This window comes from Oreochromis aureus, linkage group 13 (genome assembly GCF_013358895.1).
Source record: "Oreochromis aureus strain Israel breed Guangdong linkage group 13, ZZ_aureus, whole genome shotgun sequence".
Taxonomy (NCBI): domain Eukaryota; kingdom Metazoa; phylum Chordata; class Actinopteri; order Cichliformes; family Cichlidae; genus Oreochromis; species Oreochromis aureus.
In genome coordinates, this window is record NC_052954.1 from 12,950,334 (window position 1) to 12,976,367 (window position 26,034).

At 40.8% G+C, this 26,034-nt stretch overlaps 3 protein-coding genes across 5 annotated transcripts; 2 read left to right on the forward strand and 1 right to left on the reverse strand.

The window, feature by feature from the left end:
- Positions 1-31: 31 nt before the first annotated feature.
- On the reverse strand, positions 32-1,894 carry mgme1 (mitochondrial genome maintenance exonuclease 1). The gene is made up of 5 exons (XM_031737640.2): positions 1,197-1,894; positions 877-1,105; positions 639-771; positions 394-524; positions 32-173 (listed from the first exon to the last, which is right to left on the reverse strand). The coding sequence occupies exons 1-5, from the start codon at positions 1,708-1,710 to the stop codon at positions 140-142; spliced, it is 1,041 nt and encodes a 346-aa protein (XP_031593500.1). The 5' UTR covers positions 1,711-1,894; the 3' UTR covers positions 32-139.
- Positions 1,895-2,268: 374 nt separating this feature from the next.
- On the forward strand, positions 2,269-9,725 carry snx5 (sorting nexin 5). The gene is made up of 13 exons (XM_031737639.2): positions 2,269-2,445; positions 3,970-4,074; positions 4,226-4,336; positions 4,561-4,682; positions 4,834-4,957; positions 5,992-6,087; positions 6,195-6,300; positions 6,393-6,468; positions 6,563-6,602; positions 6,688-6,774; positions 7,847-8,006; positions 8,109-8,194; positions 8,402-9,725. The coding sequence occupies exons 1-13, from the start codon at positions 2,413-2,415 to the stop codon at positions 8,450-8,452; spliced, it is 1,197 nt and encodes a 398-aa protein (XP_031593499.1). The 5' UTR covers positions 2,269-2,412; the 3' UTR covers positions 8,453-9,725.
- Positions 9,726-12,473: 2,748 nt separating this feature from the next.
- Positions 12,474-25,138, forward strand: rrbp1a (ribosome binding protein 1a). Of its 3 annotated transcripts, none has more exons than XM_031737516.2 (27): positions 12,474-12,684; positions 14,419-15,556; positions 16,873-17,027; positions 17,146-17,268; positions 17,817-17,969; positions 18,174-18,292; positions 18,500-18,653; positions 19,572-19,710; positions 19,850-20,031; positions 20,151-20,185; positions 20,274-20,349; positions 20,451-20,488; positions 20,581-20,662; positions 20,749-20,789; positions 20,934-21,012; positions 21,102-21,191; positions 21,298-21,384; positions 21,467-21,556; positions 21,640-21,732; positions 21,875-21,925; positions 22,018-22,098; positions 22,500-22,583; positions 22,818-22,895; positions 23,533-23,616; positions 23,717-23,815; positions 24,382-24,525; positions 24,613-25,138. In XM_031737516.2, exons 2-27 carry the CDS (start codon positions 14,437-14,439, stop codon positions 24,649-24,651), a joined length of 3,516 nt encoding a protein of 1,171 aa, XP_031593376.2. In that variant the 5' UTR covers positions 12,474-12,684; positions 14,419-14,436; the 3' UTR covers positions 24,652-25,138. The 3 variants fall into 3 exon arrangements, with proteins under 3 accessions (XP_031593376.2, XP_031593377.2, XP_031593378.2); XM_031737517.2 differs by having other exon boundaries at positions 20,752-20,789; XM_031737518.2 differs by lacking the exon at positions 22,818-22,895.
- Positions 25,139-26,034: the final 896 nt, after the last annotated feature.

Sequence of the window (26,034 nt, forward strand, 5' to 3'; positions counted from 1 at the left end):
AATAAGTTAAAGTCACAATGTGAGCCAATTCTTTCAGAAAACAGTTGGAATAAATATAGTAGCTAGATCTATGTGTTAATAGCTCTTTTTTTGGCCCTCTTATTGCTCTGGAACATGCTTGATTTTTTGTCTCTACAGCTTATCTCTTTTCTGCACTTGATGCACAACTGGATCTGAAATGAAGAAGGAAAAACATGAAATTATGTGCACTATAAATGAGCATAACAATGTAATTCAGTGCTTAACGTCCAGCATCCAGACACTGTTTTAATTAAACTTTTGGTGGCATTTCTGATTTTTGTAACTGTAATTACTTCATATACATATAGTGTAAAAATCTATATACAACGTGACAAAATGTAGTAAAATGAGAAACTGTTCTGACTGCTTTACCTTTGTTCTGTAAATTCTTCGAGTCGTAGCAGCCATGTTTTCCAGTACTCCAACATCAGCTCTGAGTTGAGCTGGTGAGCATGGGCAGGAGAGCCATCCTTGTATGCCACGACAATGAGTCCATTTTCAACCTGCAGCAGGGACAGATCAGCGGGTGGCACACAGTAATCACAAAGATATATTTTGAACAGTGCAACCTTTGTGAAAAATACAAGCTCATCACATCATTTATCTTAGTAGATTACCTGGTACTTGTAGTTGGCATCACTGTTCAAAGCCCCAGCATAGGCCGCCACTTGAAGAGGGTTATCGTACGTGTTGCTTAGGAATGGTTTGGGTTTATCTGAAGTTTTCCAGTCAATAACACATAGTACACCCCTGCAGGAAAAAAGGTTGGATGAGTGAAGTTAAGGAAATTAGTTTAAAAAAGATAAATAACTAAAGCTTGGTGTGGAAAAGAGGTCTGGAAATCTGTGTTTTCACCTGTAGCGAGCAACGCAATCCACAACTCCCAGGTAGTTCAGTGTTTCATGCTGTACGGTGCTTTCTATAGCTCTCACCGCTCGGATGTCCTCCAGGATGTCAGAGACGCTCTGCATGTATCCCTGTACCTCTGGTGGATACTCTGAAGGATTTCTATCCTTCCATGTTGCATGTGAAGTAAGAACATTCTCCAAGGCTGAATGGAAAAGCTTCCCTTGCCTAAATAAATCTGTTTTTGAGTACAACAAAAACACAGAGTCACTTTTTCAGTTGATCTCACCACATTCACACTAAGATAACTCAAATCTTTCATATCTTACTTTGGCTGTATTCTTTGAAGCCTTCCTCTCCAAGCTCCGCAATCATCTTCTTCCTCCACCTCTCCAGGTAGAAGATCTGGTCTGGGGAGAGGGTCTGCTGAAGGATGCGGGTCACACTTGGTACCAGAGACCTGCCTTGCCCTCTGTTTAACAAAATCCGAGCTGGAGGTCCCGATTCTGGCTCTTCTGTTTCTATAGGCTCTTGACAGTTTAAGAATGGATGGAGGATTTTAGGTACCCTCGTCTCTGCTTTTGTAGGAGTCTGAGCTTTGACAACAGGTCCATAAATTTGGTCGTCTTCCGCTTGGAGGGTCTCCGGAGTTTGGGAACTGACTCTGGTCGACATGACGGACTTCACGAGAGAAGAGTAGCGCTCTGTGTCCACTGAACTGTACGGACTTCGTCTTTTTGGCGCTCGTAAACAATGATAAGCAGAAAAGTGGCGAACAGGGAGGGAGGTGCTTTGAGGTACAATGATGCCTCCGACGGACAAAACTCGTATAAAAGTGAACATTCTGGCGATTTTCACACAATTGGCCAACAAGGCGATATCTTATTAGCTAAATAACCACAGACAACTACAGTGGGCCCAAAGCTTCAAAGTACATTTAAAGATTTTGTTTATTTTCACCGCCGGTGATACTTGCCCCAACATGTTCTCATGTGACTCCAAACAAACCGGACAGTTTCTGAACGACGCGCCTTTTCGTTACACAAAATCCCGTAGCTGGGAAATTGAGTTCCGAGTGGTGGTTTCAACGAATAAACTTACGACTTTTTAAACTACGTTACCCATAATGTGCGGTGTCACATCAAAATACATCCGTCGAATTACTTACTCTGCAGTTCAGTTGACTGAGCTGCCCTTTTACTTTTTTGGCTAGTTAGTACACAACTGTCCGCTATTTTTTTTAAAAAGCGTAACGCTGCTGTTTATAAAAAGTTATCACAATGCCTGTGCTTTATGAAAACTTGGTACAGGTGTGTGACATGACTGATTAAGCAAAGAGCCAATCGTAGCTTTTGTAAATTCCTACACTGTCCAGTCATATTCGTGTGAGGCGGGATTGAATTTGTCGTCAGTGGGATGTGGGCGAAAAAAAGGTTTTGACAGTTCGTTTGGTAGCTAACTAGCCACCACAGAGTTCGCTTCCTGCAAATAGTTGTGTTGTTCCAGTGATCGTCTTCCAGGCATTCTTTCGATTTCAGTGCCATTATGACATCAATAGATGAAAACAGTAAAGAAAAGGTAGGTTAAACCTTTCGTGGCAATAAAAAATGCATTAAAAGTCAGCACCAAGATAGCTAACGTTAACGATTGCTTTCTGGCTAAGTTATTGAGTTCTTTTCGTTCTGTATAACGATAGCCTCCGGCTAACGCTAGCGAACGGTTTATCGATGAGGCTGTCAAGAAGGGTATTTTAAAAGTCCTGGTGGGGGTGGGGATTTTGTTTTCTAATAAAATTTGGCGCAGCGAACGCGATTAAACATGCAACACATTGCGTCAGAGTCACAGAAAAGTCGCTTAGCGGGTGCCAAATTCTGACTCCCCCACCTCCTCCGCATAATTCAGCGCTTATAAATATAAATAAAAAAGAGGGTCGTTTTCGGCTAGGCACCAATGTCATGAATGTGGCGCTTCTGCTGTGTTTTCTGTCCACCAAACTGGTGTATTCAGCTACTGTGCAGCACAAAGCTCAGTGGCATCGCAGTGTGGTCTACATGTGAAGTTTTTTTTCCTGCTGTTTTGACAGATGCTAATTAAACCTCACAGTATCTGTGAAAGATGTAGTTTGTGGTGCTGCTGAATCATACCATTTACCTCAATCGAGTTAGACTACAAAAAAAAGTAGCAGAAAGTTACATTAAAACCTCATCACAAGTTGCAACAAAACCTGAGGAAATGCAGGAATTTTAGATGGCTGTATCTAATAAACGGACAGTAAAGTGTAACACGTCGCTTCCTCCAGCAAGACTGTAAATAATGAGCTAGGTTTACTCTTTATTTACCAAGGGTGTGGACCTAGTTTTTAAGCTCAAGCAGGACTAGAGCATGTGGAAGCACAGTTCTGTACACTTGTCTTGAATCCCTGTGCATTTTAGATAAAATGTTTAGTTCTTTTTTTTTTTTTAACTGATAATGTGTATAGATTGAGCTAGGTAGATTTCATAGTTGTTTTCATTCCGTTTGTATCTTAATTCCTTGTTGGGTGTTGAGTCAGGATGATGGCTTTTAGCTCAGCAGTGTATTTGCTTACAATATGCCTCAGAGATGTTTGTATATTGTGAAGTTGCAGCCACTGAGGATTTGTTGAAGTGCTTTAGTGGCAGGTTTTTACTGGTACTGTTGCAGTTGGGAAATATGAAACATGAGCAAAAGAGATTGTTTGTGCACTTTGCATAAAATATTTATATCCGGTACAAAGAAAAGAGTCGGTGAAGTGACCCTAGAGTTATTGAGGTCTGTTGAAGACCAAATCGAGCTGAAAGAATGTGTATTGGTAGTCACATACAACACTATGTGTACACTACTCGTTCTCCAAATGTAAAATCTCAGTCTTTTGATGAGTATTATTAAGCCATCATTTAAAAATACAGGATTCAATAAGCTCTGCCTGTCTTACTGTCGAGCTACACAAACCAAAGATCAGGGGTAATAAGTCGAAAATGACAAGACCTGTTGATTATGTCCTAAAAGCAATGTTTAAAAACCAAATGACTTCACACACAAAAGCAATGTGTTTATGTTTTTTGGTCTGTTATTTCTCCTCAGTTGCGCTCTGTGTCTGTGGACCTAAACCACGATGCCTCTCTTCTTATTGACATTCCCGATGCACTCTGTGAAAGAGACAAAGTCAAGTTTACAGTTCATACAAAGGTAAAAAAAATGAAAAGAAAAGAATGTTTGTGTCTCAACAATGAGACAGAATAACGTTTAAACTTAATCCTAGCCTTTAATCCCTTCTATAATAGTGTTTGCTGATATGTTATCAGTAATATTTACAAAGTGCTATTAACTGTTTTCACAGACCACACTGAGCTCTTTCCAGAAGCCGGATTTCTCTGTTCCCAGGCAGCATGAAGATTTCATCTGGTTACATGACACTCTGGTGGAGACGGAGGATTATGCTGGCCTAATAGTGCGTACTACTATTTACAGAGATGGCTCACACCCAGAGACAGAAGCTGTTGATTTCACAGTTCAACTTAACTTTTAAATCCTTTGCACTCAGTCAACAGAAACCATAAACACAAAATTAATTTCCAAAAGTATAAAATAGACTTTTTTTTCCTCTTTTTTGAAACCTCATAACCTTTTAACTATCAGTGAAAATTAATTTGTTTCACGCTTCATTATTCACAGATTCCGCCAGCACCCCCGAAGCCTGACTTTGACAGCCCAAGAGAGAAGATGCACAAACTGGGAGAAGGTGAAGCCACTATGACCAAAGAGGAGTACACTAAAATGAAACAGGAGCTGGAGGCGTGAGTGCGACACTCAAATCAAAACACTGGATTTTGCTTTGTATCCTTTTATCTTCATGGCATGCTAGATTTCTATCAGTAAGCTATGTAAAATATTGTCCACCTCACCAAAAATGTCCATGTAATATATTCTGTTTTGTATTGTTTTCAGTGAATACCTGGCTGTGTTTAAGAAAACTGTCCAAGTGCATGAAATCTTCCTGCAGAGACTGTCTTCTCACCCTGTTTTAAGCAAAGACAGAAACTTCCAGATTTTCTTGGAGTATGACCAGGATGTGAGTTCCTCTTAGTGCCGACTTCCTTTCACGGGTTATTCGTTGGAAAGAGAGGAAGTAGAATTTATGACACGTGGTTTGCATCCTGCTGTGATCAGCACACTTATCTGTGTGGTCAGTCAGTAGCAGCAGCCATAGAGTTCAGATAAGTGTTAAATATTCTGTATAAAATTTTTAGATATATCTATGCAAAGTAATGAAATGTTGGTAGATTCACAAATAATACTTCAGTCTTGGGCTGTAACTATTAATTATTTTAGTAAAAATGTAGTCTGTCCCATCAATTAATTGGATAAAAAATACTTCTATTGTTATTAATGAGGAATAACAAATAATCAAAAAAGGAATATCACAATATCACTGCTCGTTGGTTTTTATTTTAGAAATTGTCATTTTAATAGCACTTAATACAATTGAATTTATAAAATAATTTTTTATATTTATGGTAATCTAAGTCTGTAGAATAATGTCATTTAAGCCCTGAAACAAATATTGTCTAGTACACCCCATGCCCCCCTTTAGAGACACCCCTGCTTCCTGCAGGTATCGCTGCAATAGAAAGTAGGACAGCTGTCGCCAGCCTTCCGCAAGCTGCATAATTTAAACATCGTGTCACACTAAGCTAACGGTTCACCTGCACACATATGCTTTTATTTTAACTTCTGTAGCTTTACTGTAAATAAATCCTGTGTTTAAAAATAAAAATGGTGGTAAATGGGGGCAGCTACAGAGTTCTCTTTTCTATACTCTGGTGCTTTGTTGAACAAGCAGTTTGATGAAGGACCCCCGCCAGCTTTTTCCTAATAAAGGTTTTAATGGGGACTGCAGTGGTCGCTAACGATAACGGCTCCACCTCTGTTCTTCAGCTTGTGTGTAGATGACTCCATGTCAGACTACTTACATGGTACTCAATGAATCATTGCAGCCTTATTTCAGTCCTTAGTTTTCACAGCATCATGTATGAAGCTCTCATAAATAAATTGTGTCGCGTTTACACAATTTTTGGTTACTGTGTTTAAATTCTGTCATTTTAGCTCAGTGTGAGGCGAAAGAATGCAAAAGAAATGTTTGGAGGATTCTTTAAAAACATGGTAAAGTCAGCTGATGAAGTCCTTATCTCAGGAGTAAAGGTGAGACTTATGCACAGTCTGCTTACAGTCAATGTTGGATAGTGTCCCACATGAAGCATTGTAGCCACTTCTTTAATGACCTTTGTGTGTTTCTGTTTCGCACGCAGGAAGTCGATGATTTTTTTGAGCAGGAAAAAACCTTCTTGCTTGACTACTCCAGCAAGATCAAAGATTCCACTGCCAAAGCAGAGAAAATGACCCGTGCACACAAAAGTATGTCATGTTTATCTTAGAGCATTTACTTGGTTTGGATGATTTAATTTATGTGTGTAATTTTCTACATTTTGATATTTCTCTTGTTACAGATATTGCAGATGATTATATTCACATTTCTGCCACTCTGAACAGTCTCGCAGCTGATGATATGACAGCAAATAAGAAGTGAGTGCAAGACGTGAAATATGTGTTACTACACAGATGTACAACATGGCTCTGTGAGACATTGTAGTGATTGTTTTTTCTTTTTTTCCCACAGAAATCTTGAGAAGCTGTCAGACTTGTTTGAGAAGTTTAGAGTAAGTAGAGCTTTAACTACTAACAAACAGTGACACTTACACTGCTCTGGTTTGTTTTAGTTTGAACATAATATTGTCTCTGCAGAAAGTGGAGGGAAGAGTGGCGTCTGACCAGGATCTAAAACTCACAGAGCTGCTGAGATACTACATGAGAGACATCCAAGCTGCTAAAGTGAGACGTGTTTGTCTTCTGTCTTCATAAAGCGTGGACAGATTTATAACCATTGTGCCCAGTCGCTGCATCTCTCACTCCATATACACTTAATGGCCACTTTATAAGGTGCAGCTGTTCAGCTGCTCATTAATATTAACAAATATCTCTTTAGCCTGCCACACAACAGCAACTCGATGCACTTAGGCATGTAGATTTGTTCAAGACAACTTGCTGAAGTTCAAACCGAGCGTTAGAATGTGTTAGAAAGACAATTTAGGTGACTGTGAATGCGGCATGGTTATTGTTGCCAGATGAGTCTGAGTAGTTCAGAAACTGCTGATCTATTGGGATTTTCAAACATAACCATCTTGGCATTTACAGAAAACTGTGCTAAAAAGAGAAAATATCCCATGAGTGGCAATTCCCTGGGTGAATATGGCTTGCTAACCCAGAGAGTTACTCAAATAATCACTTCTTACAATTACAAATGCGCAGAAGAGCATCTCTGAATGCACAGCACATTAAACCTTAATGCAAATGGGCTACAGCAGCAGAAGGCTACAGTGGGTGCCACTCATGTCACCTCAAAACAGGAAATTGAGGCTGCAGTTCACATAGGCTCACCAAAATTGGTCAATGACTGGAAAGTAGGCTGGTCTGATGAGTCACAATTTCTGCCGTGACCTTCAGATGGGTCAGAATTTGGCGTAAACTACATAAAGGCAAGGATCCGTCCTGCCTTGAATCAGCGGTTCAGGCTGCTGGTGGTGTAATGGTGTGAGGGAGATTTTCTTGGCACTCTTTTAGTACCCATCCTCTGATGGTCGCTTCCAGCAGGAGAGCACACCATGTCACAAAGCACAAGTAATCGCAAACTACTTTCCTTAGTATGTGAAAGAGTTGAAAGAAACTCTAGATGAGGAGTGCACTTCCTTCTTTCTGTGAATGACACTCAATATTGTCACTGTATTTTTATAACAATAACAATTTGAATATTGTAAAGTTGAAGTGTTGGCTGTTGAACGGCTTCTTTAGGTCTACTGCCAAACTTTTATTTGTCTTGTAAAACTATTTCCAATATGGTTTTTAGGACCTTCTGTACAGACGAGCCCGGGCATTGGCTGACTACGAGAACTCTAACAAGGCTTTGGATAAGGCCCGACTGAAGAGCAAGGATATTCCCCAGGCGGAGGAACACCAGCGGCAGTGCCTGCAGAAATTTGACAAGCTCTCAGAATCTGGGAAGAAAGGTGTGTGCGTTCATGCGTAACCGATGCAGACTGCCTCTGTACTCGTTTCTTTGTGTCTAAAGTGACATTTTCTTTTTAAACTGCACAATCTTATCCTGACAGAACTCACCAGTTTCAAGGGCAGACGAGTCGTGGCCTTCAGAAAGAACTTCATAGAGATGGCTGAGCTTGAGATAAAGCACGCCAAGGTGAGCAGCAAAGTAAAGGAAGATGCATATGTACTAGCATCTTTTCCCTTCAACGCTCCAAGAGACAAATGACAAAATTTTAATAAAGACAAATATTTAAGTAAAAAAAAAAAAAAGAAGTTATAAATAGCTTACATGTCATTACAAGGATGTGATACAAAGCTTTTCTCAAGCCCAATGAATGTTCTGTTGCTTTTGTGTCCACAGAACAGCGTGACTCTATTGCAGGGTTGCATCGAGCTGCTCAAGAGCAACTGATGCACTGATGTATTCCTGTGCTGCCATCACAAAGTGACCAGTCAAAGAACGGAAACTTGGCGTCCCTGGGGGAGGGAGCCTTGCACGGACATGAATCTCAGCTCTGTGCCCGCTCTCGCCTGGGTCTGATGCCACTTTTAAACCCTGCACAAGATTAAGTGTCTTGTATGCACAGTGTCTTCATGTTTACAGAGTCCCTGTCCTCTGGTCTGTGGTCCATCCTTTTCCATTAATTTAAGGAAGTCTAGCTCAATGTGAATGGCTCCAGAAGAGAATGTGGCGGCCCAACATCAAGGTCTTCCATATTTTTTTGCAGCATCAAATCATTTTTGGTTGTTTTTTTTTTGTTTTGTTTTTTTTACTTTAAACACATTATATTTCTTGCCTTTCGATCATGTTTCTGCCTTCATTTCCTCCACTCTAACCTCTTTCTTTATATATACTTTTACACAACTTTAAAATACTTAAAGAATCATTTCCTCATAATTGTAACACAACCAGATTTTTCTTGATTTATATGTTTTATCTTTTGGGGCTTTTATTTTTTGTTAATTAAACAGTTTTACAGAAACAAAACCGATGCCTGGAAAAAAAAACATCCTCATGCTCTGCATTCCTGGGCTCTGAGCTTAGTGAGCCCAGGAACAGCCAAACCAACCCTCCAGTAAGAAAACTCATGACTCACATAGAAGATAAGACAGAAAATCGTAGTGTGCAAAAATAGCTGAACTTCTCCTCAGGAATTGGATTGGTTTCCCACATTCTGGTTTGTAAGACGTGGCCTGAAATCTCACAGTCATCAAAGATGTGGGATGGAGTCAAATAGTAGGCTGTTCGAGCATAGAGCATAGAAAAGTATACATTTATAGTTTTGGTTTCATTTGAAGACACTCATTGTCGCTGCACATGCCTGTTTACTCCCGCTGTGTCCATTGCTTATTCCTTTTCAGTTTGCGGTTACTTTTTCCGCTTTATTACTGATGGAGTCTCACGGAGACCTCCTATATTTTCCTGATCCCCTCAACAGTTTGTTTGGAAAAAAATAAAATGGAATAAAAAATAAAAGATGCACTAAGCTGAAAACTACTTTACAATCATGACCAGGCTTGGTGAAGTGTTAAAAATGCATTATAGTTTTTTAAGAAATTGAATGTATTTCTAATGGATTCCAGCTGTGTGAATTCCTTCATATGATGTTTTTTCATACAGAACATTAGCATTTTATAAAATTTGTATTAATGCTGTTTAATAAACCTTACTTTCCCAAATTTCATCTTGGTTTTTGGTTTTTATGTCACACATGCAGTCTCTTACTTCGATCCTTACTATTCTCCATTCAAGTATCAAGAGCATGAAGCTCTGCCAATACAGCCTCTAGGTGGCACTGTCAGCCTTTCTACGGTGTCCTTGAAGTTACACACAGCTGTATGCATGTTTGTGTTAAATCCATCGACCACAGTGGATCCTGCAATTGGACGGTATCGTGTATTAGGTAACCTTTGAGGAAATGCCAAGGGGCTTATGGGAATTACCATGACCAACGTGTTCACTGTGTGACCTACTTTAGCAGTTGCACAAAGCAACGTACAGCTCAGGTAGAACTACCAATATTTTGTGTAACAGGTCAAGGACTTATTGCTAGTATGCAATGTAATCAGTATATATTTATTATTATTATTTAAACCAAAAAATTAAGGCCATTATTATGATAAACATCCTAATGGATAATAAAGTTTATTTAACGAAGCTTTGGCTGTTGGAGTTGTAGAAAAGCAGAATTGCAATGCTGATGCACGTAGAGTCTACTCTACATACATCCGTGGGGGATCTGTCAATATTAGACAACCCCAGTCTTTCAGTCACAGTGACCTGTAAGGTTCGCGCTAGTCACTGATTGGTTAAAACAGCTGACTGTAGCCAATGACATTATAACAAATAATCAGTACAAACAAAGGAGCCTGCCAGCTGTGGTAAGAGCAAACAGGATTTAGAAGTGCAGCATCAAAGAGTTAAAGCAAGACCTGCCTTTGGAACAAGATGAGATTAAAAAAAAGGCATAGATGTCAACCGTAGACGTGTGTTTAAGGTTGCCAAAGAACATCTATTTACTTATGTGGGGTTCAAGTCCCCTCACCACAGCTACAGAGCTATATGAAACAGAAAAGTATCAGTCCTAAATTTAGTTTATTCATGTTCTCTTTGTGCAGCTCCACTGATCTGATAAGTCACCTCAGAAACAAAACCGTCTGAGGAAATGACGCACTGTGTGAAATTTGGCTGCATAAACCGATGTAAAAGGATAAATGGTGTTTGCTTCAAAGACAGACTGTAGTTAGATGATTTTGTGAATTTCTGTATCTCCCCCTAGGCGCGCTTAGATCATTTACAAGCTATGATAAGAAATAGATTTTGTGCATTCTCAGAGCTTCTGCATAGATTGTTAGTGATTTGCCAGTAATAATTTATTCAGTACCATCTTTATATTCCACTTTTAATCCTCAGTGGGATGCAAAGCACTATTACATAATCAGGCCCAGGATCTTTTAAGAAAGCACAATAGATCGAGAGAAAAAGGGGACACTGCTTCAGGTGTACGTTTGTCTGCTGTGTCATATAGTCTTTTTTCACTTTGGTTTTGTTCATGGTTAAGTGAGCTGTGACATCCTCTCACGCTGACTGAGCCTGTGAAAGCACCTGCCTCATGGCTCAGAACTCAGCAGTGGTCACCAGAAAATTATCATGAATGCAGACATAAGCCTTACAATAGGACTCAGAGCCATGACGCATGAAAACCTCCCCATACAGAAAATGTGCCCTCTGAATGGACTTTTTTTTAACCGCACCTGCAGGGCTTACTGACGTAACTGGATCATCTGTGCTTCCTTATTGAAACAGGTTAGGATGCTTCTTCCTGGTCCTGCACAGATTTTTGAAATTCTTCTCAGCTACATTCGCACCTTCTGAGAGTAAGAAGAGAAAGCAGCACTTAGATTTTGGCCCTCAGCAATATAAATATCTAACATTGCCTCCTTGCCTGCCCCCTGACACAGAAGCACAGGGGACTGGCACGTCTTGGGTATGAAAATGTGAAGGAATGTCTGGAGGACAGTGCATGTTCGTCCTTCAGTAATGGAATTCCCTCATTAACAAAACATCAAAAGGACTCAAAGGAAGGTGCGTGTCGTGACCAAACCTTTTCTCGGTTAGTGCACCCTGCCCTGTTCAGGGAATAGTTTGCTTTTATGCTCGCATTATTAACACACCGTCATCTCAAAGTCAAAACAATTCCTGAAGAATGACAAGGACAATCTGCAAGCTCACTTGAACAAACAAGTGCCACCACTTCTCAAACTGCTTTAAAAAAAACAGTTCTAGAAGTGGTTGTGTCAAAGATTTCGCAAAGGCTTATTATGGGATGTGAAAAGACCCTGATGTGCCCTTGTGTGTCTGTGTATTGGAAAAATAATAAAACTCACTTGACACAAAATTGTGAAAGTGTAGAAAAAGATAAATGGAAGTAGTAAAAAGCAGAAGTCCTGCTTACAGCAAAAAAACTTTGACAAAAGAAGAGGTCAGTAGGTTACACTGTACTTTGCATTAAAGAAAAGATACCTCCCGTAGACCTACTCCTTCCAAAGCTGCTGTGGCCTTACAAATAAGAGCACTTTGTTTAAATATGTGGATGAACGATGCTCGGGATATATGAATACTTCCTTTTGCCAAAACGAGGCAGTCCTCAAAAAAGAAAAAGTAGTGCTTTAAGTGTAAAAAGGTGTTTCTTCTCAACTTTACAAAGCATACCCTCCTCCAGAATGAGCGCACTTAAAAGACATAGTAACAGGAAACTTACTTACTTACTCTTCATTTCAAACAAATCGCTTTGTTTGACTGAAAAACCATCTCACTGTACGAACTTTTTCCACGACCGCAGTAAACTACAACTCCCAGCAGCCTCATTTCCGTCTTGAGAACATTCCAGCCAATCAGAAACCTTGTGGATTTATGGTAGCTATCTGGGGCATGGGGCCAGCGCGTCTAGCCAGCTCAAAGTGCCACGACTTCACAGCAGACCGAGGATTCTCCAGCGGAGTGAGGAGGAGAGCACTGGAAAAAAGACAAGTTAGCCAGATAGCTGGACATATAAGTAGCTTTGCCCAGAAGCCACTTCATCTACAAGTCGACCTCAGTATATTCCCTTTGAAGCGAGCAGACGTAGCGTTTTCATCGCCGGGGTAAGCGTGGGATTCTTGGAATTTTTTTATTCATTGAACCATCTTTAGCTAGCTTGGAAAGCTGTTAACTGCTAGCCCCTAAGAAAACCACTGCCACTGAAACAGACCAGACGGAAGTTATTTAAAATGATTTTAGACCTTTTTGTTGCTAACTGTTTAGTCTGCAGTTTTATTACAGCTTGTGTTGTCCATTTTTGTTGCGTAAGCGACGCTTATTGTGCAGGACGTTAGCCAATTTCATTGATTCACAGTGTTAGCTGCAGTGCTAGCTGGTAAGTATTGATTAAAACCATATAAAATTTCAAATAAATAAATACATGAAATACTTGGGGCATTTGCACATCACTACATTGTTTTAATTCGCAGCACGTAAAATAAGGTATTCATAACGGTTTATAAACTTTGAAAATTCCCTTTCACTTGTGGTCTTGGGATAATTTTAGGATTAGCTTGAATAAACTGTCTTTGAAGTTATTGAAATCCATGTGTGTGTATTAGATTATGGGGAACAAGTTAGGTGTTATTATATACATCTTTTTAAAACCTTCATGACTTATTCAGTTTCACGCCTTTTATCTGAAGACAGTTTCAATATCTTCAGTACACCCTCTGTGAGAACCACTGTACCCATGAATTAAAGTCAGCTATCTTAGGCTCTGTCTTGGGGATGTGTTTTTCGTAACAAAGTTGCACTTCTATATAACAGTTGGGATCGAGTTGGTCCTCTTCTTCAGTTCAGCCTGAGTAAAGATGCCCTAGTGTGTGACATCACAGATAAGGAGGCAGGGCCGTACCTTCCCCTTTGAGTCTAGCTTATAGACCCTGCAATGAACAGGGACTCTGGACTCTTACTCTGCACTTTTCCTTTCCGTGTCACATTGCTTTGTTTTAAAACAATAAACCTCTACATGTATTGGCTTCTTGTGTTTATGCATTTTCTGTTAGGATAACATATCTGTTACAGATATTAATAATAATTCTGCTAGATTAAATCAAGGTGTTTTAGTGACCTGAAAAAATCAGTCAGCTACCTGTCCTACCCTGCAGGTGGAATGTTCTGGTCTGTGACAGGAACTTTTAAGAGCCTTAAAGAAACAGCTGAATAGTCTTGAAGGCATTTCTTTTTAACCACAAGTCAGCTTATGGAAATCTCTGCATTTTCTGTGTGTATTTTATTGGTTTGTAACCATTTTTGATATGATTAATCATTTTTATTTGTGTAATTTTTTTTGAACATCTGTTTAAAAAAAAAGGTTTTTGATTTTGCTTTAGTGGTTATTTACTGCAGCCAAAAGTGTGGGCATTTTCTGTTATAACAATACAGTAATCAAAATGATCATTTAATGTTTTAAAAAAAAAGTGAATGGCTTTAAATGACACTTTGCCTGAGGTTGTTGTATTCAGTGTTAAACTGACTGTATGAGATGCAAATGAATCTGAGAAAAACACATTCAACCCGAAAGGAAGCAACTGTTTGGTTTCAGAGTTTAAGATTTATTGTTCTGCTTTCTGTGGCCACAAGTTATTGGGCTTGACAGTGACACCTTGAGGCCGTTAGAGGTAAAAGCTAGGATTGTTTCACCTGAGAGCATTAATTGTAATTCTGTATGATCAGTTGCTTTGTTAATGCAGCTAATGTTACTTTAATTTTTTCTCTGGTAATATTACAATTTTTTCTGAGTATGAATGACAAAGTGAATTTTACCCCCCCCCTTTTTTTTTTTTTTCCCCCAGGTTAACTAAAACTTTGCCATGGATATCTATGACCCCCAGACCCTTGGGATTATGGTTTTTGGTGGATTCATGGTGATCTCTGCTGTCGGGATTGCCCTTGTCTCCACCTTCTCTATGAAGGAGACCTCTTATGAGGAGGCCCTCGCTAAACAGCGCAGAGAACTGGGTAAGACACAGTCTGTTCGCACTGAGAAAAAGAAAAAGGACAAAGTGTCTGAGAAGAAGAACCGTGGAAAGAAGAAAGATGAAAAGCCCAATGGGAAGATCCCAGAGCAGGAGAAAACTGAAGACGTTTCTGAAGGCGACGCTGACACCGATGCTGACATAGTCAGTGAGGGTGTAACTGCGCCAACTGTAGCTCCGTCTGTTCCTGAGCCTGTCTCCACTTTTGAAGTTGCAGCAGAGATGCAGCCCAAGTCTGCTGCTGAACCAAACCCAGCTCCTGAGCCCTCACCTGCACCTTCACCTAAAGAGAAGAAGAAGAAGCAGAAAGTGGCAAAGGTTGAGCCAGCTTCTACCCCGTCATCTGTAGTCATGTCTGAACCAATCAAGTCCTCTGCAGCTTCTGCCGTAACCCAGGCTCCAGTCTCTGCCCCGACTAAGGTAACTGCTCCATCCTCTGCACCTGCTTCAGGCAAGGCCGCTCCTCCACCTGCTTCAGGCAAGGCCGCTCCTCCACCTGCTTCAGGCAAGGCCGCTCCTCCACCTGCTTCAGGCAAGGCCGCTCCTCCACCTGCTTCAGCCAAGTCTACACCTGCACCTGCTTCAGCCAAGGCCACTCCTCCACCTGCTTCAACAAAGTCTGCTTCTGCTCCAACTTCAGCCAAGGCCACTCCTCCACCTGCTTCAACAAAGTCTGCTTCTGCTCCAACTCCTACAGCAGCCAAGTCCTCTTCAACCAAATCTTCTGCTTCTGCTGCTCCTGCATCAGCTAAGCCTGCCCCTGTCACATCCAAATCTGCTCCAGCCCCAGCCAAGTCTGTACCAGCTCCATCTAAAACTGCGCCGGTGCTGGAGGCTGTCACTAAAGATGTCCCAGTGATGGCTGTGCCCCCGGTGGGATCCCAGCAGGCTCCTGCTGTTGCAGCAAAAGCACAAGAACCCAAGAAAAAGGCATCAAAGAAGAAGACTGAGCCTGGTAAGCATTTATATTTTAGAGAACTCTGATTATTGTGTACTAGATGTTGCAAAATGTAGTATTATTAATCTTATTTTAATATTTATATAGTTCAATTTTAAAGTTATTAAAGAAAGAGGAATTGCACCGAAACAGGCAGTCTACATACGGTGGATGATAATGCACATAGCTCAACAGAAACCGCAGCTTTAGTTTCAGATATGACCACAGTGCTGCACTGGCTGCTTTTTATTATGCTAATATGTCCCTTCATTTCCCTCACATATGCCTTTCTGGCATCTTTTACCTCTTCCCAAAGAGAGATGTGAGGGAGAGATGAATGGGAAATCCTTGGTTCCAGTGCTGGTGATTTTCTGTGTGTGCATACAGAATACTTTTACGAAACACGTTTCCTTGCTCTAAGCTCCTCTCGAAGCCTTCTCCCTGCTCCTCATCTTTTTGAGGCACGTTTAAGGGGCTGGTCAATCTTCTGTGGTGGTGGTGGTGGAGGAGGAATGAGTTCACATCAGTGTAGAACAGAAGATCTAATGTTGCAAAATGAGAAGGACACGCTGTCTTTACTTCCTTGGTAACCCTTCATATGTTTTAGATATCAACATTTTTTCTGGGAAGCCAGTTGTTTGCTCTTTGATTAACTTTACAAGCAGATATTCTTTAATGTAAACAAGACATTGTTTGCTCAATGCACAGGCCTGCTATTATGCTATGTAGCTGGTATCAGGAACCTGCTATCTATAAATACTGCTGTTACTGTTACAGTTTCTAAAATAGAACTCATTTAAATCAATGGAAATGGCAGGAACTATATTAACCATAACACTGGTTGTTGTAGTGAGAGTTTAATGTTTGGAGGTACAGTTGGCTTGCATACACATACTTACAATCTAAGTCAGGAATAACTTGTCAGTACTGATGAACTTGAGCTGTGGACTTGTGGAAATGGTGCCAATGGCAGTGGTGGGTAACATCTGACACTCAGCTCTGGAGGGCAGAGAGCACGCCAGCCTGTCCAAACACTGTTGCTCTGTTTTGTTAACTTACAAAGCCTCTCAGTGCTGCTGACAATGAGAAGAGAGGTGGGGTCGGCTTTCTCACTTGCCCGAGGCTTGTCTCCGCCTGGTGCCACAATGCCCCATCATTTTGCCATCTGAAAATGCCCAGAGCCCCAAACCCACAGGACAAGTTGTAGCGTTGTCCTTTTCCTAAGGCGGTGTGAGAGAATTCAGTCACCTTTGTCTAGACCACTTTATTTTAGATATTAAAAAAATTCTGAGTTTATCTAACTCTTCTGCATTATTTTGTGTTTGCCTTTGCAGTTGCAGCAGTGGATTCTGCCGATGCTCCGCTGTACCTGCCCTATAAGGCCCTGGTATCCACCATCAGCAGCATGGTGTTCAGTGAGGGAGAGGCACACAGGCTCATCGAGATCCTGTCTAAGAAAGTTGGCATCATCCAGGACACCTGGCACATGGTATGGAACAGCAGTGAGGGAAAAGCCTCACATAAGAACATAGTTCACTGAATACATTTGAGAGTTGAAGAAAGATTCATTCTTTTGCATTTCTGTGTGTGTTTGTTTGTGTGTTTAGGCCACTCAGAAAGGAGACCCAGTGGCCATGCTGAAGAAGCAGCTGGACGAGCGAGAGAAGCAGCTGGTAGCAGAGCAAGAGGATGCTTCCGCAGTAAAGAACCGTCTCAGAGAGCTCACCAAGGTCAGACATAGTCTCAAAAACAGCAGGTCTGCTCGATAGCCTTGTTTGCTGCCCAGTGAGACTATTATTACTCATAATATGGATGAGAATCGTTGCTGCCTTTCAGTCCTTATTATAACTAAGCCTGAAAGTGTGGTTTGGCCTTGTGGCAGCAGATAAAGAAACTAAATTAAAAGGATTAATATCCTGTTGGCCATGACTGTGCACTGACAGCTGCACTATTCTTCTTTTGTCCTGAGGGTGGCACTATTGGAAAGCTAACTTGGTTATCAGGTTACGATAGAGAAAAAAATCTTTAAGATGTAGGGGCAGTAGTTTCACTTTGATTTGGTACCCATTGCTCTGTTTTAAGCTGTATTATGATATATTTTTTAAAAACCTGATGGGTAGGTGCTAAGTGAGAGGGAAAGTCACAATATCTTCCAAAATTTATAATCCTCTCATCTTCTGTGAGATTGATGGACAGTTGGGGAGGTTTCATTCTTAAGTGACTTTTTGTAACACAATGAATATGGATCCTTTCTCTGATTGTGCTGTTCATTTATCAGGAGTTGTCTGCTGAGAAGGCCAAGGTGGCAAGCGTGGAAACGAGGCTGAGTTCTCAACTGAGTAAGAGAGAGCAAGAAATGGTTGCTCTGCAGGCTCGCATGCAGGCCAGCTATCAGGACCACGTAGCCCAAACGCAGAGACTCAATGCAAAGGTCAGTTTAATACACATTACATTGAATTTAAAAAGTCAAATTGGTATATTTGTGTTTGCATTTTTTTATTTTATGGTTCTCTGAGTAATCTGATTGCTGTCAGATTACTCGGGAAGATTTAGTTTCCTCTTGAAACACATTAAACATTACTCTTGTGAAAGAGCAGCAGCACCAGGCTTAATGGTTTCTTAAAAATGACTGCAGATCCTAAGCCTTCAGGACCAGCTGGAAAAAGGCCCCAATGCCCAACTTGCTCGCCTACAGCAGGAGAACTCCATCCTGCGTGATGCGCTCAACCAGGCTACGAGTCAAGCCGAGAGCAAGTGAGTTTTTACCAAACGCTGACACGGTAACTGACTAGTATGGGACAATAACAGATTTTTTCCTCTTTATAAATATATTAAGGTTTAACTTCAGTACAGTGTGTACTGATTCAGATTCTTTGTTATAACAGGTCTGAAGTTTGACTCATGCTTGAAAGGCATGTGTCTTTACTCTTGAGCTGATGTCTGTCTCCCCTCTGCCCTCAGACAAAATGCAGAGCTGGCCAAGCTGCGACAGGAATGCACAAAGTTAACCAAGGAACTCGGAGAGAAGACAGAGAGTGTGCTTGCAGATGAGAACATAAGGAAAGGGCTGGAGGCCAAGGTCTCTGCTGCTGAGAAGCAGCTCTCACAGCTTCAGGTTGGCCAGGCCTGTGGAACACCACATTATTTTTATTATAACTATATAAGGCGAGATTTTTTTTTTTTTTTTTTTTTTTTTTTCCTCTGTTTTGCTATGGGACCACATTTATTCTAGCTTTTTTATAAAATCTTGTTTCTGCAGCGAGTTGGTGTCTGAGCATCTACAAAATGCAAGCCTAGGCCTTTCCCCACCAATCTCTAGACTCTCTAATGTTAAGGGACGTCTAATTGCCTTGTAATCATAGAGCCCAGGGCCAGGAATGGAATGCAGCTATAACAATGACGGGGGCTGTAGGTGCCAGCTGGAATGTGTGCATGTCCGAGCATCGCTCCTCCCCAGCCTGTTGTAATCGGCCATAAAAGCGTGACACCATTTCCAGTTTTCAGACAGGAAGTACAACAGTGTGTTTTGGTCTGTTAATTTCCTTGTTTTATGCACTATCTGCCCACACAGTCCCACTCATGGAATGCTGCTGCTCTGAACTATTACTGGTAATGTGGAGCAAGTGAGTCAGCACTTCTCACAAGTCAAGTGTGCCTTTTGTTTAATCATTTACTTACTGCCCTCCCAACAGTCTAAAGTCTTTGAACATATTATGCAACAAGTCATGCTCACATGATGAAACACTTATTTTTTTGGACTGTGACTATCAACAACATGGAGACAAAGGAAATTCTGTCATTTCCAAATCAAAGCTCCTCCTATGATGCTCATAAAAAGAACTGCTTAGCATAGAAATAAGATGTCTGTTTAATGTAACTGTTAATATTTTTTCTTTTTGTGACATTTTCCGTTGGCTGTCTTTTTGTGGAACTTTTAAAGATGCATATGACTCAATGCTATCGCTTACAAAAATGTTTTAGTGATACTTTGCTGCCCCCTGCTGTTGGTAACAACTAAAAATTTCTTCTTCAGACCAGCCACGCAGAGAAAGAACAGGCATTGCAGAGGAAATTGGAGGAGGTGTGTGAGGAACTCAGAACAACACAGAGTAGAAATGGCAGCCTGCAGGCAACTTTGGACAAGGCCCAACAGGACAGTGGCACACTCTCAGGTTAGTGAGCAAAGGCTATCATATTTAAAAGTGTTGGCATATTTTTTGTCAGCAGTTTAAATAGAAAAATTAATCTTAGACAAATCTTAGTCAAAGTATTTAAAGCTAAAGATTAATTTGCAAGTTTTTATTTCTACAGAGTTTCAAGTACGTGTTAAGAAGTTGGAGGCTGAGCTCAAGGAGCGTTCTGCTCAGGTGGATGCCTTCACTGTCCAGCTGGAGGCGACAAAGAAAGAGAAAAGCCAGCTTGAACAGCAGGTGGCATCAATCAACTCGCTGTTGGAGGCCAGTCAGAGTAAAAAGGAGGAGGATAACAAACAGGTAAATGTATTTTAAGTTTGACCTCTATGAAAGAGATTGACGAACACGTAACCACACCTAAAATTGCTGACTAGTATGTAGTCACACCTAAAGATGTTTGTTATTTTTACATTTTCCAGGTGAACTCTGAAGATGTGGAACATCTAAAGCTCAGGTGGGTGTTTACTCTTCCTCTCTCATAAATCAATATCACATCCAATGCTGGTTTATCCACTTTCTAAATATCACGCCCTTATGTACAGCTTGCAAGAGAGAGAGAGCCAGTTAAATGTGCTTCACGAGGAACTGAAGCAACTGCAGATAAAGAAGGAAGCTGCTGTAAGCACTGCATGCATTTGACATTTAATTTGTTACCAAAAAGTATCACTTCTCAGTTTCTCAGGACAAATATAGATCGTAAAAATGTTCCCTTTCAACAGGAGAACACTATTGCTGAGCTTGAGCAAAGAAATAAGAGGTAAGGTGCTTTATAATTATCTTGGGCTAACAGAAAAACCTGGTTGGTTTTGTTATTATTTATACATTTGTGTAAATTGTGTAACCTTTTAGTGGAGATGCCAGTCAGGTCACATCACTTCAGGATGAACTCAAAAACCTCAAAGAAGAAATGGTGACACTGAAGAACACACAAGTAAGTGTTCGTGTTGACGTGCATGATTCTGCTTTTAGAGCTGCCCAGAAGGAAAAAAATTGATTTGCATGTTGTTCCTGTTTCAGCAGTCAGATGGCTCTGCAGAGCTTGCACTACTACAGAACAGGTAATGCACTTAAATGTTGCTGTTCTGCCTTAACAGGCAAATCGTACACAGTCAGGTTAATAAGTTTGCCACATGTAAAGATCATCCTCACACAAACTTAGGTCAGTTATTTACATCTGTTTTGTCTTTTGTTTGCTTTAATAGTTTGACTGAAAAGGATGCTCTGGTCACGTCATTACAAGATGAACTGAGGGTAGCAAAAGAGAAGGTTGCCACTCACGCGGTAAGTCTTTTCACCTGCTGGTGGCTTATCAGTGGAAACCAGTTTGCTGTCAGTCACCTCACTGATAATGTCGTTCACTGCTTAAACAGAACACTGCGGCAGAACTGGCAGCTTTTCAAAATGAAACCAAAGAAGCTCTCCAGACGCTTTTCCCACAAATACCTGTAGAGACAGAGCAGGTAAGAAAGGGGGATTTTACTGGGAGAGTTGCTGAATGAGCTCTTTATTTCAAAGCGGTTGGTAATGTGCCTGTGACTCATTAGTGTCTACTTTTTCTCCTCTTAGTTAAACTGGTTAAAAGTGTTTACACAGAACGCTCAGGGAGCTCTGAGCCAGCAGAGCCAGGAGTCTCAGTCAAGCACAGCACATTCAGTAAGCCACTTTACACTGTTTCCATATACTGGTTTAAAGTAACCAGGCAGAAGAGGTAGTGAATGTGTGTGGTTTGTTATAGGAGTTGCTTGAGAAACTGAAGGAGGCAGAGGAAAGCCATGGTTCCCTGCAGGCTGATTGTGAACAGTACAGGACAGTACTGGCCGAAACTGTAAGTTTCTAAAATCCAGTGGTGAAGTATGGATTGCAAAGTTGATATGGTCCATCTATAGATCTCTCCATTTTCTCCTTTAGGAAGGAATGCTGAAACATCTTCAGAAGAGTGTGGAGGAGGAAGAGCTCGTGTGGAAATCCAAGATGGCTAACTCAGAGGAACAGCTGCAAGAGGTGACGAATAATACCTACTTTAAAGATTTTATCTTCACCTTTATCTTGTCATTAAAAAACACTGTCACTTTCAGAGGTTTTCACCTTGGCAGAAACTATTAAAAACAAACAATTAATCTACGGTATCTTGTCACATTGCCAGGCTTTGCAGAAAGTCAGTAAGCTGGAGGCAGAAAACCAAAGTATAGAACAGGTGAGGATTTTTCCACTCTTTTTAAATCACCTCTTGGGGGTAAGTTGGCAGGTTTTAAGTTGTAAATTTTTTTTTTTTTTTTTTCTCTACAGCTGAAGGAGCAGATGATGCTTCTGGAAGCCCAGCTGGAAAAGCAGACAGACAGTCATCTAATCTCAGAGGAGATGGAGCAGGTATATAAGCAGCTAAGATCTACAGCAGGCTTACTAGAATTGTATTATATGTATATTAAATGATAATAACTTGTATATTACTGGCATAGTTTCACCTTTATTCTTGCATTCTATGCATTTGGGTTATACACATGGCTTCTTGAGTAGATACAAAAAAACAACTTCCATGCATTTATTATAGTGCAAATGTAACACACTGAGGTAGAAGTCTCAAAAACTTAAAAAAGCTTCCTTTATCAAATATGATACATTAAGGGGTTAAGCTGGAGAATATCTAATTAATGATAAATTTGCGGAGTTATCTGTTCATATTTAAAATTATGTGTTCATTTACATCTTTTGTTCCACTTAAAACAACAACACTAACATTGGCTCCTGTCTGTGCTCTGCTCTGCGTTCAGCTGAAGCTGCAGCTGTCGGAGTGTCAGAGCCAGCTGGATTTGGCCCGGAAGGAGGCCGAGGCACACAAGGAGGAGCTCGCACAGGTGACTACTCCGCCGTGACTCGCTTTCCCATCGTCTAGCCAATAATGTGTAAAGCATTTTTATGAAAGTAGTACTTGAGTTGAGAGGAGGGAATTTTCGTTAAGGAATCCATGCGACTCATGACTTCACATGCACAACCAGCTCAGTAAGCTGTCACTGACTTATGAGTGCCAAGCGAGAGATTCATGGATGGAGGTTACGTAAACAGTGACGAGCGACGGCTTCCTTTTTCAGGTCAGACAGCAGCTGAGCGAGATCACGCTGCGGGCCCAGCAAGAACAGAATGGCCCGGCTGAGGCTCAACCCACTCAGGTCAGGGTGCAAATGTCACCCTTCACTTCCTGTTAGAGAGTACTGGACAGTGACATGAACAGTTTAAATAAATCTCCTTTGTTTTTGTTTTTTACATTTCCTTCACAATTGTGGCTTCGTTACATTTAATAGGACATCAGAATAAAATTTGCAAGGATACAGATGTGTTTTGTCATGTGGATGAGAAGCACATCTGGTCATTTCCTTCTCCTAAATGATGTTCCACGGAAAACAAGTACTGATGACTCCGATATAGTAGGGCTGTAATTCCAGTCCGTCCAGTACTCCTCCAGCAGGGCAGCTGTTTATGCTAACCACTGTTTGCACTAACAGAGTGAGCCTAACTCTTAACTGCTGCTGATTCTCCGCTTGCATGCTCACCTCTGTTTTGTTTCCAGATGTTTGTTTATATGTTTAAAAGCCCAGAAACCTCGTGTTTGATTTTAGTCTTTCACCTAGAAACAGTGAGAGAAAGTACTAACTCGGTCCACAGGTTGAGCAGCTTTTGATTTATGTGTGTTGGTGTGTGCACAGTGCTGGCTCTTTAACAAAAGAATGTTTGTTTACGCATCAGTGTGCTGCCTATTAGTGTGTGTGTCTATGTGTGTATTTATAGTGTGCCTCTGTCTGCCGCCAGGTCCAGAACGAGTTGAGCCAGACGGCAGAGAAGCTGCACGGGGAGGCGACCCACAGGCAGCAGCTCTCAGAAGAGTATGAAAAGGTATCAGCTACTGTCTGTACAGTATTTATGTTCTTCTTACACCGTTACGTTTCTCTTAAGTTCTCAGTGGATAACAGTGATGTGTGCTGTCAACTTCCAGGCCCAGAAAACTGTAGCAGAACTTCAGGCTCAACTGGATCTTTTAAAGGATTCCTCAGAGTCGCCACAATCCGACACTGAAGACGTAGCTCAGCTGAAGGTGCGCAATGGCTACAATAGCGTTTTCTTAGAAAATAGCAACCACTGTTTGTTTGGGGGGTTTTTTGTTTAAATTTAAAAAAACTATTGATATGGTTGAAACTGTGCATAAACATACAGATATAGCGAGCCTAGTGTGAGCATATTACACGAATGGGGTTGTAGCATTTCATAGGTGAGTGTGTGGCAGGGTTACAGTATAGGATGGATGAGTGCTGGTGTATTAAATGTCTTTAACCCTGCAAAGTATGTCAGGATGACAGTGGCCCTGCTTCTAACAAAAAAGAGACTTGATTGTCATGCAGTCTACACACCAAACAGTGCAGAACGAAAATACATCACCTGGCTCAGAATATCACAGCAAAAGATATAGTATAAAGAGGTCATGAGTCAAGTCTCTTGACTTGACTTGATATAGAACATGGAACGAATAAGCAAGAACAAGATGTGCAAATATCTATATAATAAAAAAGAATACACCTGTTTATAAAAACATATAAAGCTCTTTCACAGTGTTTTTTTACCTTAGTTTACTGGTGTCATGTTTGCTCCTGGTTGTTTGAACAGGAGCGCTTGGCGAAGGAGAAGAAACTGTCTAAAGACCTGGGCCAGGCAGCCACTAAGCTCCAGCAGCTTCTTAAAGCTACTCAGGAGCAGCTGACCAAAGAGCGGGAGACAGTGAGAACACTACAGGAGCACCTGGAGAACAAGGTGAGTAAATGCACTCCCAGTGTGTACGCTCATAATCTTTTGTTCTCATATATCTTCATTCTACCATTTCTCATATTTCTTTTCAAGGGAGAATACGTGGAACTGAAGGAAGGAACGTCTGTGTGAGAGGAAGTTCACTGCAGACACTACAAAACTGCCAAATATGCCTTATAATTACCATAGTTATGCATTCCAAAAATTTCTTTTCTTGTACTGTAGTTGATTGCATTTATTGCAGCTGTAGGAATCAAGTATTTGATATTTTTAAAAACATTTCAAGCTAAGATTAGAGGAGATAATCCTGCTGCAATCTTTATTGAAACCCACATTCCCTCAACAATTCTGGCTATGTCAGAAGTTATTTATCCCCCTGCCTTATATTTCTGACATTCCCCCATAGTTCAGTGTTAAAAGGGAAACCAAATGTACGTCAAACGTGCATCAACCTGTGCAATTACTTTGTATGTCTTTTCTATGTGGTTGAATGATGGGAACATAATGTGGTTCATCACTGCAGGGCCTGCTTTTCCTCTGTAGCTGGTTGCCATTAACACACATTGAATCTGAATTTGTATGAATGAATAAACTACAGTGTTGGCACTCTGTAATTGTGTTCAGTTGCGTGTGTGTGTTGTTGCTGCAGTGCAGTCAATGTAGGCAGGAAGCGAAGCATAATGGCACAATTTTATTTCCGGTATGATTAAAAACCACACATCTTCAGTCATGTGTCCTGCACAGTACATTTACCTTATGGCATTCAATAGAGTTTTTATTGATGTTGCACCGATTCTCACAACAGTAGTCCCTGGCATTGCACTACTGTAAAGGATCCCATGGTTTTATAGAGGGAAAACTCCACTTATTCTCTTTTTGTTTTTCTCTAATTATTCTCTAAACAAAGATTGGGAAGAAAGAAGAACATAAGTTTTGACATTTTGCTTAGGACCACTACACTCTAAATCATTGTGTCAGGCTGAAAAGCTGTTTGCCAAACCTTTGCTGTGTGGAGAAAGACTACTGCTAGCTACCAGGAAGTCCTGTTAGACAGCAACATGCGCAGTGTACATTTGTCATACAACTGAACGCAGATATGAAATCCAGTCACAGTGCTCAGAGTAAAGACACCTTTAGAAAAAAAGGTGCCACTGTATTTTCTTAAAGCTTTAATTTCAATAAAACTGTTAGAATACTCCAAGAGTGTTTGGCTGTTTCCTTTATGACCACTTCAAGGACTTTACGGAGAGTAGAGTCTCCGAAAAAGTGACAAATTTCATTTTTAGTTCAAGTAATTTTCAAAGCGACAAAGTGAGAGAGCTCAAAGTGCGACTTCTTTATAAATTAAAAAGAAAACTAAGTCTAAATAATGTAGTCAAAGTCTCACTAATTGCGCTTTCAATAAGAGATGTCAAAGTTCCGAGGACTGTTAAACTACTCATCTGCCGTAAATCACTTTGGGGGGGGGAAAAAAAAAAAAGGCGTCGCTGCCGCGCGACTTTTTCAAATCGCCGT

What these genes read in the sequence shown, in the direction of transcription:
- rrbp1a (XM_031737516.2), top strand. Translation starts at nt 14,437, where the DNA reads ATGGATATCTATGACCCCCAGACCCTTGGGATTATGGTTTTTGGTGGA. An exon ending in AAAGAAGAAGACTGAGCCTG is followed by an intron (nt 15,557 to 16,872) that starts GTAAGCATTTAT and finishes TTGCCTTTGCAG; the next exon opens with TTGCAGCAGTGGATTCTGCC. An exon ending in GTCTCAGAGAGCTCACCAAG is followed by an intron (nt 17,269 to 17,816) that starts GTCAGACATAGT and finishes TTCATTTATCAG; the next exon opens with GAGTTGTCTGCTGAGAAGGC.
- mgme1 (XM_031737640.2), bottom strand. Translation starts at nt 1,710, where the DNA reads ATGTTCACTTTTATACGAGTTTTGTCCGTCGGAGGCATCATTGTACCT. An exon ending in ATGCCAACTACAAGTACCAG is followed by an intron (nt 525 to 638) that starts GTAATCTACTAA and finishes TCCCTGCTGCAG; the next exon opens with GTTGAAAATGGACTCATTGT. An exon ending in GAAGAATTTACAGAACAAAG is followed by an intron (nt 174 to 393) that starts GTAAAGCAGTCA and finishes TCTTCATTTCAG; the next exon opens with ATCCAGTTGTGCATCAAGTG.
- snx5 (XM_031737639.2), top strand. Translation starts at nt 2,413, where the DNA reads ATGACATCAATAGATGAAAACAGTAAAGAAAAG. An exon ending in ATGAAACAGGAGCTGGAGGC is followed by an intron (nt 4,683 to 4,833) that starts GTGAGTGCGACA and finishes TATTGTTTTCAG; the next exon opens with TGAATACCTGGCTGTGTTTA. An exon ending in CTCAGAATCTGGGAAGAAAG is followed by an intron (nt 8,007 to 8,108) that starts GTGTGTGCGTTC and finishes TTATCCTGACAG; the next exon opens with AACTCACCAGTTTCAAGGGC.